This window comes from Thalia democratica, chromosome 2 (assembly GCF_965202585.1).
Source record: "Thalia democratica chromosome 2, ktThaDemo2.hap1.1, whole genome shotgun sequence".
In the NCBI taxonomy this organism is placed as follows: Eukaryota; Metazoa; Chordata; class Thaliacea; order Salpida; family Salpidae; genus Thalia; species Thalia democratica.
The window spans coordinates 32,701,468-32,719,152 of record NC_139166.1 but is presented as its reverse complement, the minus strand read 5'-3'; the positions used below and the strand labels follow the sequence as shown (position 1 = coordinate 32,719,152).

Here is a 17,685-nt window from a genome sequence, read left to right as displayed (position 1 = left end):
CGTGTTTAAAAACCATTTTAATAAAAAAGTCTTTAAGTAGCTTTTGTTAGTCTTAGTCAAACAGAAATAGAAAAAGCTTAACCAGACAAAATGAACACATGTTTACTTTAAAACGTATTAAACGTACTTTTTAGTTTTTGAACACTGTTTTATAAAGCATAAATAACCAGCAAAAAGCTTGACACAATCAGTGATTCAGAAATCAATAACAAATAAGAAACAAAATGAAGCCAAAACCAAAAACGGGTAGGTGTCAAATTTGCACGAGCGTACAAAATTGCACGAGGGGACAAAGTTGCACGAGGACACAAATTTGCACGAAAATAAAATTATACGAAGACACTTTTGCACGAAGGGTCATTTTTGCACGAAGACAATTTTGCACGGGTTGAAGTTTTTTTTAATTTATTTTTATTTTTATTTTTTGTTTCATTTTTTTTATTTATCTTAATTATTTTATTTTACTATCACTAGAACCACTAACCCTTACCCTCGATCGGTAACTTATCTTTTTATTTTTATTGTTTAATTATTTAATTTTTAATTTTCATATAAGTTATTGTTTGTTTTTTATTTTTATTTATTATCACTGTTACACCGAGCCCTTACCCTCGGTCGGTAGCATTTTTTTCTCCGTGTTTTTTTTATTAACTTATCTTTTAGTTTTTTATTCTTTATTTTTTCTAACTTTTTTTTCTGTTTTTTTTTCACTTTCGTGCAAAAATGACCCTCCATACAAAATTGTCTTCGTGCAGTTTAGTCCCCTCGTGCAATTTTGTCTTCGTGCAATTTTGACCCGTTCCCACCTAAAACATCTAAATGAATATAAACATTTAAAAAAAATTCTATTCATTATAGCTTTACGACTTTAAAACATGCACTAAATTAGTTTTTAAGTTTTTTTGCACTATAAACAATATCTTATAAACTAAACACCTGAAGAAATTTTAGAAAATATTATATTTCCTCATTTCAAAATTGGGTATTATTTAATATTAAAAAACAGGTATTGCTCTATCAACTTTTATTTTAAAAAGGGTTGATCATGCCAATTCGATCATCAGACCACAAGTCTTGGTAGACTGAGACCGGTTTCGTCCTTATTAGGACTTATCAGTCAGTTACAACTGAAAAGCTTGTAGTTGTCAATCTACAAACGGTTTATCATGCTTTCACATGAAGCAACCATTTGCTGGCAATGATTAGTGACGTCAGCATTGTCTTTGCCGTGCAACGTTTAAAACATTGTCCACTAAGCAAGACATCAGGTACGCTCGTCTAATGTGGTCTGATGATCGAATTGGCATGATCAACCCTTTTGTTAAATTAGAGCTTGTCTCACGGCAAACGAAAGTCCGGACTTCTGTTCTGCAGACTTTCGCCGATATTTTTTGTTGATTGTACTTTTATTTTTAGGTAGCAAAAATTATATTAAAGAACAAGATAAGCATGAACTACCTTAAAAAAAATGTAAATAGCTAATTTAAATAAGTTATAGTTTTAGACTTACTTTAAGTCAAGTCTTACTTTTTTGTCAATCGATATTATCCGTGCCACCCTAAATTATGTTTCATGGCCGCCCATTAACCTTGTGGATAAATTAAAATAAAAACTGTTTTATATTTATGCGGGCTGATCTAAGAATAAAATTTTTAAATAAAATTTACTTTTTGCAGATTCGTTTATATATAAAAAGATTTAGTAGCAGTCAGTGCAGATGTATAAAAATGTTTTTACACTTTATTTTTTGCATACTAGGCTTTAGTTTTTTAACATCAGCTTAGCTTCAAAGGCATTACAAAATTAAATAGGTAAAAAAAGATACTTTTATCTGTATAGTATCTTTATTTAGTCAAAAAAAATATTTTTCTTAAAAGTTTATTTTAAGGACCAAACAGCTTAGCTGTTTACAACTTAAAAATTGATAACGTTACAATATTTACCAAAAAACGATAGTTATAACACAGAAAACGTCTTTTTTAGATTTAGATTCATCCTAAGTAACGATGTCTATTTATTCCTTTTAGTTTAGTTCTAAGTGTTAAGTATTATTAGGTGGTCATTATGTTTAAAAACTGTGTACGTTATGTTTAAAGAGAAGTTATCAGAAAATACATTTGTTGTAGTTCGGTATAGCAGCAATTTAAATAAACAACTAAGCTAAACCTGTCTTAGTTATTATAGTATATCTCTTTTTTAGACCGTAATTTAAGTATAGAGAATGCAATTAGTTGTTAAAGTTATCATTTACTTACAAGACATAGTAGGATGGCTTAAAATTACATCATCGCATTTAAAGTCATTTTTCAAAGTAAAGTTGTACAGCTGAACAACGTGTCTTTCCAACTTGGCTCTGTGTTGTGGACACCTCAGCCGAGGGTATTCACCGGAACAAGTATTTTTTCTTCTCAGTTCGGTTTGTACTGTTTTAATTGTTTTATTAAATCTTTTAAGTTTTTAACTTATCTGTGTTTTGTATTTATAGTTTACTACAGAATATCAAGTTTATAGTATAAAAGGAAACGGAACCTACTAAAAAGCTAAATCAGAAATCGTAGTATCATTTGTATAAACTTTGGTATATTCTACTTTGAACTATCAATAAAAAAAGCCTTTAACTTAATACGAAAAAGCATCAAAAAATAGTTATCCTTTTTAACAAAAATATTCTATTAAAAATAGATAAAACATCAAAAACAACACAAAATTAAGTTTTAAAAAACCTTAACTTTAAAAAATTAGAATGAAAGTTTTTAAAAGTATATATAACGATTATATTACAACAAAGTAATAAATATTTTCTTAAAGTTTCTACTGCTAAATTTTGAATCAGATTTAATTAAATGCTTAATTGAATTAACAGTTGACAAACGACTATTATAGTATAAAAAAGTTTGTTTTTCAGCTAAATCTATTAGAAAACTTATTAAGCATTTAAATTGTACCATTACATATCTGACTTTAAAACTTATTGCACTATAATAGAAAACTGTAGAACAGATAATATAACCATATAACTAATTTGTAAAAAAATTAAAAATATGTTTACATTTAAATTTAAAAACAATGATTTTTTAAAAGTGAACAAGTTTTTGGACTTATATAACATCGCTGTTAAATGTGTAAGATAAGTAGCTTTTTTAAATATTGTAAACATATATTTTATTTATACACGAAAAATTTTTGAAATGAACAACTGTTAAAAATTACTTTACTTTTTTTAAACTTTATTCAGCTTTTGTGTATAAATAAAACATTTATAAGAATACTTTCAAAAGTCTAATAGAACAAAGAATACAAGACCTTTGAAGTCAATTTGTTTTGACAACTACGTATGCGTTAATATAAGATTTTTTTCACACTCACAAAACTAAATTGAATTAAAAGACTATTTATGAAAACTAAGATAAACAATAAGTTGTAATTTTAATATTATTTTTTAAATAACATCTTGGCTTCTACTCATAACTGTCCTAAAAAGTTTTCTATCCTCAATACTTTTTTAAGGTTTCAAAAAAGTATAAGCGTTTGCATTTGTTTCTTTAACTTCATTATAATTAGAACCACATGATTTACTGTTTAATTTTTTAATACTTCAGAAGTGACAGTCATAAGTAGTAAACAAACAAAAAGTTGTTTAAAACAAAACAATGCCATAAAACAAACTACAAAAAGTAAATAATGGATGATAAGGCTGTAAATGTTTGTTTAAAGAAAAAACAATACTGTTACAAATTTTTTTTGAATAGTTTCAGTTCGATTAAGTTAATTTATAATTTCAATAATTTATAATAAAGGCAGACTATATCAAGTAACCTTATTTAAAATATTTGAATATTAATCGTAGAGATATATCTATTAAACAAAACTTTTGCATAGCAGTAACACTCAAGTAAAAAAGTCCAAGAAACATAGTATAGACTAAGATATTAATTTTTGCATTACGATTTTTTAAACCGTTATAAGAAAGATCACAATATTTTTCTACGTTTCAGTTTTAAAGTCTTATCATTTGTTATTACAATTTCTACATCGTTAGCCTATCCAAAAAACTATACTTCGATAACTATAAATTGAAATAATACATACAATACTTCATAAATATTATAAACAAAGTAATTTCTTGCTAAAATTAAGGTAGTGCTGTTAATTGATTATAAACTCTTAAAACTTTGAAAACTTATTTTGATTACGTTTTCAACATTGAATAAATTAGACACTCATCTAATTAGCTAGCATTTCCAAAATCAAAAATAGTTATATTAAAGTAACAAACTACCAATTATTACTTCAAGAATATTAATAAGTTCAATTTATTCCGTACTAAAAATACACAATTTAGTTAAATAGAGCAGTAGAGTTTGAACATGGATTTTTTAAAGTACTTTTATTCTTTTTATCAAAATTTGTTTAAAAGTTATGTTTATAGTGTTTTTGATTTTACTTTTTTTTTTTAAACAATTTGTTGTTTTTAATCTTTTTAGTTGATCGTGATTATTGTTTTTTACTGCATTTCTAATACTTTACAGACTTTTACAAAATTCTAGAAAATCAAAGTGTTTTTGTAATTAAAACAAGCAAAACACAAAACTGAATTAAACAATAAATAAATTTTAAACATTTTAATTCAAAAATTTGAACATTTAGAAAACTTAACTTTAACTATTTTAAGTCTGACATTTTTTGCATTAAATATAAAAACAATATTCAAACTAAAGCTTAACAAACTTGGAAGGCAAATTAAATATAAAATAAAATGTTATTGTTGTTATGTTGTATTTATAACTTATATTACCTACTAAATAAAACCTACTGTGTTATGACTTTTATATAAAACATCTTAACATAAAAATATAATCCTAACATAAATATACATACAGTGTAACTTTATGAACTTACTAAATATAGACCTTATTAAGATAAACTATACCTTACTAACTTTAAGGTTTAATTTTTGGTTAAATAGCATAAGTTTGCAAACTATTAAGTCAAGTAAGTGCAAAAGACAAGTTGAAACCTATCGTCAACACAAGCTTTTAAAATCATTCAAGTATAACTTTTACTTGCTGTTTACATAAAAACTTATTGAAGTCTGAGTTTTAAGCATTTTAAAATATCTACTGTACGCCAAATTAATACGTTGTAAACACCAATTTGGTTGTATGTGTATCGTTTTTTACAAACAAAAACGTAAATCCAAAGCTTAAGAAGATAAACAAAACTATAAAAGGTGTATACTTATATAACTGATTTAGTTTTTCTGAAAAAAACTTACAGTTTTAAAGGTTTTTTTTTGATTTTTTATAGTCATTCTATATTACTACAAAATTAAATACCTTTTTCAATAAAAAAGTACACATGTTTAAAATTTAAAAGTTTTAGTTTTTAAAAAAGTAAAATTAAAACACTTCCTATATAAAAAAATAAGTTACACATATTCGTTATTAAATTCCTGTTTTTTTTAATTTTTTTTATTAACTGACAAATTAAATTCAGAAATTATACAAACTCGTTTTAAAAAAGAAGAAAAAAAAAACTTAATTAGTTATTAAACAAGACGTTTTACTAAGGATAGGAAAAATGTTTGAGTATATAAATTTATAGTCTATAGCAGGGGTCGGCAGGCAGTTGGTGGTCGCGGGCCAAATTTCAAGTTTCCAAAGTCTTCGCGGGCCGCAGTTTTAGTTTTAGTGACATTTGAAAAATCTTTTGGTTTTAGTTTTAGTCACACTAGAGAAAAGTTTTACTTTTATTCACCTTATTATTTTAAAAGACTTTTAGCTATACATAGAATGCCTATTTAAATTAATATTTTTTAGAATAGAATTTACGTTGACTAATATACATAAGTGTTAATAAACTATGTACTTTCATAAGCACTTAATAAGTTAAACTTAATATTTATTTAATTTAGTCTACAACCTAACTTTCTATAAAAACCTAACTTGAAAGACAATTTATGGGTTACTTTTGTACATTTGTTATATTAATTACCTTTTTTCATAGTTCTAAGAATATTTACTTCAAAAAAGTTTTTGCGTGGTAAATAATTTACACTCATTAAAAAATTTAGTAATTAGTTAACTTAATAAAACTAATACCTTTTTGTATTCCAGAAAGCTAAAACAAGTTCTCGAATACTTTAATAAAATATTTTATTAGTAATTAGTCTTTTACATGGTTGCCACTTAAAAAGCAAAAATGTCTGAATTGTATCAAACCAGCCTAAGTTTATTAAAAGTTGAAAGAGCTAATAAATAGCTGTTAATCAAGCTTAAATACCTATTTAAAATATCATCATTATCAAAAAGTACACAAATGGTAAAAAAAACAAGAAAAAACTACAATTAGTATACTACACTACAGTCGTAAAAACTATTCTGAAAATTGGAACATTTCTTTAAAGTGTTTGAAATAAAAGTTTCACACACACCTGAGTTTTCAAGCTTTTAAAATAGCCTGTTTGTGTAGCAACCCAGTTAAAATAAAGTTCACAACATAAAGAAATTACGAAGGTTATTAACAGTAAGTAAATTACATGCCAAAAAAATATAAGTCAGCTGGATTGGACAATTAAGTTTCTTAAAGAAATTTAACAAAAGTATAAAACTTTATTGGTTCATTAGTGAAGTAGAAAAACTTATTTTCTATTAAGCATTCTAGCAATTCTTTACCTGCAATGAAAGTATTGCATTTAAAAATAGTGCTAGTAAAATATAGGACGAGCTACAAGAATAAAAAGCCGTTAGTTAGGAGTTATTGCGAGAAACGATAAAAAAACAAATCACCAAAGTCAGTTCAAACAAGCACATGATTATCTTCAGTAACTACAGAATGATAAGAAAAAATTATTAAGGCAAGTTATAAAGTAGCAAAATTTATTACTTAAAATGAGATACCGTTTATAATTGAAAACTTTTTTAAAGAATTTATGTTGGCAGTAATGAAAAACTTTTGTTTATTTCTTCAATGACAACAAGAAGTCGTGTTTACGAAATGCATTAAGGTTACAAAGTCGAATAAATCAAATTAAGAATTTAATCAATCTGTTAACATGAGAGCACTGATAGAAAAACCTTTGCTCATCTGAGAATTTTTATTATAGATTTTTTTAACTTAGACATTTTAGTAGAATTTCTTGGTTTAGTTCCAACGCGAAGCACAACAACCGGTGAAATTTTACAAGTTAAGGTGCAATGCACCAATACAAAGTTTTTGGAAGTACATTCCTTCTTTTATTTTTAGTATAAAGTTTGATTAAAGTTAGAAAATGTCTTAAAAAGTATATCAATATTAAAAAATACTGTGAAGCTACTTTAATATATTTTTTAATAAAAAAATATTTATTTGGTAAATTTTGACTTCATAAAAAATATTTTGGAAACTTCATTACTTTACATGTAAAAATTGTTTGAAATTCAGGTTTATCAAAAATTCTCAAATACAAGTTTTTTTTTCAGATTTTTTAAGCATAAATTTTCAAATTCAAAGCTTTTACGTTATTCAAGTTTTTTGGCTTTACTGATTGTTCACACTTAAATGTACACAATATTATAAATAATATTTTGAATTATATCAGCTGCAAGACTTAAAACTTAAGATATATTATAACTCAAACAAACACTGTGGATTGAGCAAAACATACATTATAAGTTTAATTTGCCACTCATTCAAGGGAAAAAGCCAGTCTGAGTCAACAAAAACATTCCTTTTATTTTTGTATACAAAAATCAATTCTAGCCAAAAACTTAAAAATGACTTAGTTGGCCTGAGATTTGAAGTCTTCAAATAGTGATAGTCTGAGTGTGTGGTAATGTTTAGTTGTTTATTTGCTTGAATTTGAACTGTTTTGAACAATATGCAAACTTAATAAATTTACCATCCTTAAATCTAGTTTATATTAAATAGGTAACTCCAAAAAACAGTAATTGTGTGTATTGGTATGCAAGGTATTAAAATTAACTTAGTTTGACAAAAACAATGTTTGAAAAATAAAAATGTATACCTAAAAAAAAACTGTATTACTTTATGTCATATATATTGTTTTAAATGTGTCTGTACAAATTTAGGTATTACGTGTAGAAACAACAATGTTAGAAAGTTAAACATAAACTAAACTAAAACTAACTAAAGTATTAAATAAAAAGTGGTTTAAAATATGAGCATCTTTTTAAGTTAGTGTGCGTAGAAATTAATTTAAAGTGCAAAAAAACTTCTAAAAATTTAAAATGTGTCAAAAACCTTATTTCTTATTACTATGTTATTTTAAATAATTTTACACCAAAATATAACATTTACAAATAAAAAATCTATAAAAGAAACTTAGGTATAAAAATTATTGGAAAAAAAATCTAAGCTATAAAGAAATGATACTTTAGTTAATTGCTGTGCAATACTTTTGCACAAATGGAAAACACTTGCATTTAATTATTTAATAAATTGTTGTCTTATAACTAACTTATTAAATCCGAGCACTCTTTACACTCTTTTTTTTTAGATAATTACTTGCTGTTGTAAAAAAGAAGTTATTATGAAACTGAGAAAAATATCCTGTCAGAATGATAATCTGTCTTATTCACATTTTTAAACTAAAGCAGTAACTTCTTCTAATTATTTTAAAATGTTATACAGAGATTTAAAACCAGACTAATCAAATTAAATCGAATTACTGAAAACAATTTAACTTGAAATAAATTTTTGCTCAGCGGGCCACATTTACATGCTCGCGGGCCACAAAATTTTCTTTCGCGGGCCGCATTACATTCAAAAAAATAATGTGCTCGCGGGCCGCAGATTTACCCTTCGCGGGCCGCAATTGGCCCGCGGGCCGCAGTTTGCCGACCCCTGGTCTATAGAATCTCTTAGGATACTATTTTTTGTGAAAATAGACTAAATCGATAGTTTTTGTTTTAGTGTTTAGCATATTGTAAAACTAATTGTTTTCATCAGAGTTTTCTCTTAATTTGTGAGAAAAATAAAAAAGTCTGTTCAGTAAATTATAAAGAATTCTTAATTTATGTAGTATTACTTAAAGACCAGTTGAAAATACAAGCTAAAAACCACAAAAAAAGCATTTTATTGTATTAAAGCTAACGTTAATATCAAATAGACACATTTTGTCCTTTTGAAATTGGACAGAATACAGCAAGGAAGATTGAAAAAGTTGCAATTGATTCTAAAAAAAAAATTATTCAAATTTTAAGCACATTTTACTGCTTGTAGGTAAACAAACTTGTTTAACAGCCTCGTGCGTGTGGTCTGTAGTACAAATTAACAAATAACAGAAATCTTTCAAACAGCAATTTTACAGCAAATATAATACAAGAGACTTGAACCTACCTTTTTTTCACACAAAACGTATATATTTTGTTAGGGTTAAAAGACTAAAATAGAACATAAAGTTTTTAAATAAACTCATTGTACCAAATCTTAAAGCAAATTACTAAACAAAATTATCTAGCCAGAATAAATTTAAATTTTTTTTATTTTTTGAAATTTTGTTGATGAAATTGCATTAGTTTTTAGTTTATGTTATTAGTAAATTAAATAAAAATCACAAACAAGCACAAATAATTATAAAAAACAGAGATAAAAGTGTTGATTGCTAAAGTTGTTAGGCAAAAAGTGTGAGATTTTTGCTTAACAATTTATTAATTGTGTTTCTACTATACTTTTGTGATTAGTCTACCTCTAAAATGTTCTAAAATTATTCGCTACATACTAAAAATGAAACTAATGTCAACAAAACTCGCCATAATAAAATAAATAAAATTAAGACAAATTTATAGTTTTATTTTAAAACTTTGATCAAATGCACTTTGATCAAATGCACTTTGATCAAATGCACTTTTAACAACTATTCAAGAAACAAATACATGTGTACTTTTTTTAACAAGTAATTCCGAAAAGATTAAGATAAGTCAAAGTTTTATTGTAGTGTATAGATTACTGAGTACTTACAATCAAAAAAAAATAAAGGCGATAAAAAAGAGTATTAATGAGCATACAGATAAACTATATTAAAACTTATTTCTTTTAAACTAAAGAAGCATTTACATGCATCAACCATAATGAAGTCATTAGTGCATAGACTAAAGTGTTTTATAAAGCAAAAAGATAAACAAAAAAACTGAAATACTTTAGTAGAATTAAAATAAAAAAGCTATGTATAATCAATTTTGTGCAAATAGAAACAATGCTTCAAAATAAGAAAAGTATTTAATTACAGATAATTTGTATTATAGATTTCGAAATATAGAGTTTGAACAATAACAAAAGTGAGATAAGAAAACCTTAGAGTTTAGAAACAAGAGAAACTTACCAATTTTGCATTTGTAGTTTACTTGAAGATAAGCAGAAGTCTGGTTGAATAAAGGACAATCCCCATCTTTCGGTTGATATGAGAAATTTCCAACCACCAGGGAACAGAAGCGATGGTTATTACAATAACTTGCAGTTTTTATTGCTTTCTGTTTAGATTTTTTATTTAATGAAAAACTTAGTAGATAATACAAATATATATTTGCCTTGATCATACACTAAAAATTTCGCCGCTTTCTACTTTAAGATTTTATTTTTTAATATTTTTTATTAAAGAGCTTCTATTATCAAATACATTGTTTGTTCTCAATATAAAAAAAAGTACAAGTTCTTATAAAATTTATATAAATATAATCATAGGTACGACACGCGTTTTTAAAGCTTGTATTAAAAGAAAACAAGTGAATTTAGTTTTTTATTATAAATCAGGAACTTTGTTTTTATTAAGTTTAAACAAAGCTTAATACTAGTTTAAAATGAAGTATAATGTTTTTATATAAAATGATAGACGTGCTTTTGTTTATAAATCACAAACAAAACACCTTTAAATCTGTTTTATAGCTTAGTTTGATGAAAACCAAAAGCCTACTAGTAAACAGAAGCAGCTGGAAAGCGCTGCTGCAAACAATGAAAAATTAAGTCAGAAAGATCAACAAATTCTTTAAATTCTGGCCGACTTTAAAGATATAATTGACCACAAAGCCGGTCGTTGTTATGAGTCATGCTAGAACTTATTGAGAAAATATCTCAGCGGAAAGATCACAAGAGATCAATATTTGTAACGCTTTTGACGAACTTTGAATAGCTTTTATGACTGAAGCTTAATTGCATGCTAAAGTAGTTTTTTTGTTGTTCTAGGTTTTAATTGAGGACTTTAACAATGAATCCTAATACCTAAATACAAAGATGTATGTACAATGTTGTTTTCATTTAATTAAGGTTTTTATTTAGTTTTAAAATCTGTTACTTTTAATAAAGTAACAAACATAAAGAACAAAGTTACATAGCTACTTCAAAAAAAGTAAAAACTGTTTATTTTTTGTTTTAAAGTAGATATTTAAAGTAACAACTGAATTAATAATACTATTTAATTTAATACTTTTCTAAATTAGATGCTTTTTATGGTTTAAAACTTCAAAAATATACTTAGCTCATTTATAACAGTTATAAATATTCTTCTAAATATAAATTTTTTAAATTAAACTTTATATACAAACCTAAACTATAAATCAAGTGTTTTAAAAATATTTGTAGTTATTTTGTATTTTAAAAATAAACAAATAAAACTCACTTTTTTTTGCTGTTTTAATTCAAATATTTACTATCTTTTTAGTAGAAAAAAAAAAGAAAAAATATTTTAAAATAAAACAGTCTTTAACCTTTAAACACTTGAATCAACTTGGTACTAATCCAAAATACCAATGCTACTAAGTCAAACAACATAAGTAATCAATTGTATAAAAAGTGTGCAGTAAGGCTTCTAATTTAACTACTTTTTAATATTTATTAATAATAAAAGTCACATGCAAGTAAAAACAATACAACTTTTTAGTAAAAAATTTGAAAAATATATTTTTTCTAAAAAAATTTACAGCTTGTATTGTTAAATTAATCTAAAAATGTTTTCAAATACGACTGATGAAACCGCGTAATGCAAACAAAATATAAAAGAAATGAATCTTATCAAAAAAAAAACTCTTTTAATTCAAATTATTGTTTGTTAAAAAGATAGTGTTTTTGTTAACAGGATTGTTCATTAAAGTTTTTTACAAAATTTTAAATGTTTTATTAGAGCATGCCTTTATCATCTAAAACATAAAAATTAATAATCTGTATTAGTTTGTACTGCGTACTTAAAACTTATATGCGACTTAAATTTTTAAGTATATCAATGTATATTAAAAGCAGTTTTTTCTACACTTTTGTCAGAATGGATAAATATGTATATTTTTTTATATATTTATTTCATACACAGTTCAAAATTTTCTCAAGCGCTAAACTATAGTTTTATATGTGTTCACTAATTGTTTTTCAGAAGTTATTATAAACTTTATAATCTTTTAACTTTAAAATGAACTTTAGATTTCTTTTGGAAATAAATTTATTCAAACTATTAATAAAAAAAAAAATTAGAAGTGAGAAACCTAAAACGAGATATCAAAACTCAATAAACTTACAGCCATAAATTTATCTTGAAATGTTTTACATTTTAAACTCCCGTTGACTACTTGTTGTATCACATTTTCGTTTATACTCAATTTTCTCCGCTCTTTTTTTCGTTTTTGTTCCATTAAGTGACATTTACTAGATCTGCCGTAGGAAGCCCCCTGAAATACACATTTTGTTTTTCAAATATATTTCAAAAAAAGAGAGCATTTATTAAGTTTTTTTTTGTCAAAGTCAACAAAAAAAAAAGTTGCTTCTGATTAAAAAATACTTATTGTTTTTATTACTTAGTATTAGTAGTTCAAAAGTAGTATGAATAAAATTACAAAGATTGGTAGCTTAGTTTTAATAAAAGAATATAAATGTTAATTTTAACTAAAATAATATATTTTAAACTTTATGGTATCTAACCTAAAAAATAAAGAATACTAGTTTACTTTAAATAATCTTTGTTATATTTAATGATATATATTTAATATAAATATACTAGGTAGTTTTATTTAATTCTTTATTGAAAGTAAATGTGTTACTTAAAAAATAATTTTACTTGATCTCAATAGCTTTATTTTTAAACATAAGTAATAAGAATAATGTTTGTTTAAATACAAGAAACTAAAAAAAAAATTACAGTTTAGAATTTTAAGTATATAATATAAAATAATTTTTAAATATAAAAAATAAGCTATGCAACTTAAATACTGTTTATTTATCTGTTTCTTCTAATGAAAAGATTTTAAGTATGAAATTTCAAATAAATAATAAGTCAAACTTTAAAAAAAGTTGCTAACTTTAATTTTGAATTACATATAAAAGTATCATTGTTTAATTTATAAATTAAATAAATATTTAAGGTGATAAAGACTGAAAAAAAGTAGTGGCTTATTTTTAGATAAGGGTCATAAACTTTAAAACATGTTTTTGCTTTTATTTTTGAAATATATTTTAAAAAGAAGTTTTATAGCTAGATCTTTTCCATTTAATTTAAATAACAATAAAAAATTTTCTCAATAAACTTGATGCAACTTTACAAACCATAAATTAAAAAATAATTCAAGCTAGATAATAAAATCAATAGTAGAAGCTTAAATTAGAAAATAAAAGGTTACTACTATATGTCATTGTACACTTAAAAAACTAGTTCGTTTATTGTCAAAGACTAAACGTAGTTGTTAAATACCGAGATTTCGATGCCAAATAGAAACAAAATCTACAAAAATACTCGGTATAAAACATTTTGATTACATTTAAAACTTACTAAAACTTGAATAATCGTCATTGTTGGACATCTTATGTCCCATTTCTTTCCTTCACATGCTGTCATAATTTGTTCTTTCATAATTGTTTCCATGTAGGCTGTTAATTGTTATAAAAATATTGAAATTGTTTTTAAAACCACCTTGTTAAATACTTGTTTAATTTATATTTTAACATACTTCTGATATCTTTATACAATGTTTTTTTTTAAACCTTGTACTTAAATACATCATACATTTATTTAAGAAACTCACAAAACAGTTGCATAGTACTTTAATGCAAAAATTTTGTAAAATATTTACGCAGTTGTTTTGACTTCACTGAGCATTGTAACAACTGTACTTTGTTGTTTTAATTAGAAACAAGTGTTATGCTTAATTCTTTGAAGTTTTGTTTTTATTCACATGTTTTTTTCGAGTTTTGTTAAGAAGCTGTTTGGTAACTAAGCTATTATACTAGTAACTTTTATAAGTTTACATTTTTTGTAAAGCTTAGTATTTCAATTAAAATAAAACAGGTAGTACTCATACTTTGAAAACAAACAGTTTTTCAATCGTAGAAATTTAGATTGCAAAAACATGTGCACAAATTGCCAAACTTTTTGGCAAATTAAAATGCATATCATATACCTTTACTATAAAACGGAGGCTATAGTGTACATAGTTTTTTTTATTTCGAAAGAAATATATTCACTGTAAGAAGGTTTTTGACAATGCTCTACTTTTTTTTAAAGGCAGTTTATCAAAATTTTAAAATTTATAAAATAACTGAGTTAACTTATATTCACCAATTTAATTTAATGAAAACTTAAAAAGTTATTGTTTATTTGTACCGTCTCACCCGGGGCGATGTCTCTGTCACGGTCAATAAAAATTATTCATGCATTGAAACAAGTTTGAGTGTGTTTGATTTATTACTTGTATAATTTATTTTACTTGTTGTTGTTTGTTAGTATTGATTTCTAGAACTGTTAGACTGGATGGATGTATAAGATTGATAAATTTTATAACCAATTATTTTTGTAGCAGTGAATCGCGATTAGTAAGATATTTACTTGAACACGGGCTCTAATAATTATTTCATTTGTATCATAAATTAAAAGTTTGAAGGCGAACATCATTAATGTTTATAGTATTTAAGGAAAATATAATTATTTTTTGTTAAATAAAACTGACAACTAAAGTTTTTGATTTTTAATGTACAAAATACAGATGCTATAGATCTGTTAAAAGTTTTTGTTTGTTTTAATTTATCAACGTTAAAAAAGTGTTTTCAGTCTTTGAATTTTGATAATACTTAAAGGTATGTCACTACTTTCTTTGAAATAATTTTTTCTTATGTTTGTTTTTATTGTTTAATGTTATATTTAGTATTAAAAAAGCATTAAGGTTTTGATTGAAAGAAAAAAAAAACTGTTTGTCAAGCAATGTTTTGGTGTCGACTTTTGCAATAATATTTATATTAAATGTTAAAAACTGCTTCATGTTATACTTTTTGTGCAATTTGGCAATTTTTTATCTAAAAAACCACATTATCAAAACACTCTAAAACTTACTAATAAACTGTAACTAATTTGCTATTAATGCTACCAACTTATTTTAAAATAGCATAGCTTTGAGGTAAAAATAAAGCATCAATATTTTATTTTAATTAATTAGTGTAACCAAAAGCCACTAAATAGTTATAAAGGTCTAAATAAGTAAAGCAGGCACTCTTAAAATAGTAAACTTTATTTTATTTTTCGGTCATAAATTTTAGCGATTATTTAAAAAAAGCTTTAAAACATGCTTTTTCTAAACACAAGTTGTTAATGTTTTAGTTTTTTTTTTTTTATTTACTCAAGTTTTAAACTGATTCTTATTTAGATTTTTATAAATATCTATAATAAAGCTGTTTTTGCTTTGGCTCTTTTCTATAAGATCAAAATATTTAAAAATTTTGGTAGACTAAAAGTTTTATACAACAATTGTATAATAATCTTTTTTTTTTTTAAGAAATTTTTATTACTATAAACTGAATATTTTTTTACTATAATTTAACTTTTGTATACAACTAAAAAACTACTATGTTATCTTTTAACAGTTTAAAGTACTATAACTTAAGTATATAAAAAAGAACAGTAAAATTGAAGTGTTATATATCTATGCATTTATTAGCCCTCACTTTTTGAAAAATTAAAAGTTTTTAAACATTAGATCCGTTATCATTAAACTTTAAATAGTTATAACATATAACAAAAATGTCTCTATTTATATATTTAATTTTTTTGAAATTTTGTGTCCCTTAAATCATATATATATTTATTTTAAAACACTTTAAATACAAAACCGTTTTTTGTAAAAAAGGTTAAAAAAAATCCTTGAAAATGCATAAGCTGAGTTAAATTGTTTTGAAATTGCTTGCCATGACCTTAAATAATAAAAACAACTATGACGAATTTTTAGTTGTTTGAATGTGGGAAATTAGCTGCAAAGGAGCTTATTAAATCCGGATTTAGCGTCGCCTTTATTGTATAAGAGTTTACTCATTTTGAAAAATAGTAATTAGAAGCTTTTTATTTATCATAAGCTGTTTAGTTTTAACATTTTAAATTCTATTTAAAACTAATTCTATTTTATTTATCTTTTTTATAATATAAGAATTTTAAAACTTAAAAGTTAAAATATTCCAATCAAAAGTTTTAGGATTTTATAGCACATAGTTTTAGGTTTACTTGCAATAACTAGCTCGAAACTTCGCTTATGATTGCAATTTGGAACTAAAAAATACTAAATACTTATAAATGAACCAACTAGTTTAGTTTTTCAATATATTAAAAAAATGTTTAAACAACTAAATGACGACAGTAAGTTAAGTCATTTTGTTGTTTTTTGTACAATAGAAACTGTCTTAAATAGTTTTTCTGCTTCACATTTTGTCTTAATGTTATAAAGTAGTTCGAACAAAATGTAGTTAAGTTCTGTTTTTATAAAAATCAAGTTTAAAAGTAATTAGTAAACCTTCTCTATAAAATTCTACGTAGTGATCAGGAGTTTGTAAAAGAACTCTACCAATTAATAGTGTCACCAGAAACATTACTAGAAATGAACATGACATTCTGTTGCTTTTTTTAAAGTCATCAACTCAAATGTTGCGACTTTTGTCGCTTTTTTCTATTTTTCAGGAAAACAAGTTACAGTTTTTGTAAAATCTTCGTAAAATTCTTCAATATAACGTAAAAATTTATTTTTAAGCTACAAAAATGCTGTAGATATTTAACTTGAAAACTATAAAAGTAAAGTAAAGTTTTGGAAATTAATTGAATTAAAAGTTATTTTTAAATATATACACAAAAAATATTTCAGAATAAAGCTTTTACATCACTTAAAACTGAAAAAATAAAGTTATAACCTGTTCATCTTTAAAAGTCAAAAATTATTAAGGTATAAAACTAAGTTATAAATTATTATGTTGTGACATTTAAAAAACATTGAACAAACTTTTTATTACTTGAAACTGATAAAAAATAATTAAATTTTTATATTCTCTCAATCTAAAAAAAATCGAATAAACCTTCGAAATAAAAATTATTTATGTTATTTATATAACTAACAACTACTGTTTTCTATTTTGAATTATTCAAATTACCGGTGTGAAAATAGTAAAATGTAACAAAATCGTTTCTCAAGTACGAGCAGAACACAACTAATTTGAGAAAGTTTTTAAGTTGTGAGAAGAAAGAGAGTTTAAGTCGTCTTTTTTACTAGAAGAGAAGAACTTACACTACAACAACGCTTTTTAAAATTGAAGAGCTGTGAACTTAATCTTGTGCAAACAAAGTATATGCCACTAGGTGGCTCTAAAAAAAACTTTTTAAAAATCAATCAGCCGCTAACTCTTTTTTTTCTAAATTTTAACACTTTATAAATTTAAAAATACAATATGTAGGATATACATTAGCATTGT

General features: G+C 24.4%; 1 protein-coding gene across 1 annotated transcript in view; it reads right to left on the bottom strand.

Annotated features, from left to right (window-relative positions):
- LOC145829486 (uncharacterized) overlaps nucleotides 1–16,891 on the bottom strand; it is a 39,021-nt gene extending 22,130 nt beyond the window's left edge. The window contains exons 1-5 of the mRNA XM_082937294.1: nucleotides 16,740–16,891; nucleotides 13,742–13,839; nucleotides 12,498–12,647; nucleotides 10,322–10,469; nucleotides 2,256–2,423 (exon numbers count right to left, since the gene is read on the bottom strand). Coding sequence (XP_082793420.1) covers nucleotides 2,256–2,423; nucleotides 10,322–10,469; nucleotides 12,498–12,647; nucleotides 13,742–13,839; nucleotides 16,740–16,836 — 661 coding nt within the window. The 5' untranslated portion in view covers nucleotides 16,837–16,891. The remainder of the gene's footprint in view (nucleotides 1–2,255; nucleotides 2,424–10,321; nucleotides 10,470–12,497; nucleotides 12,648–13,741; nucleotides 13,840–16,739) is intronic.
- Between the last annotated feature and the right edge of the window lie 794 nt (nucleotides 16,892–17,685).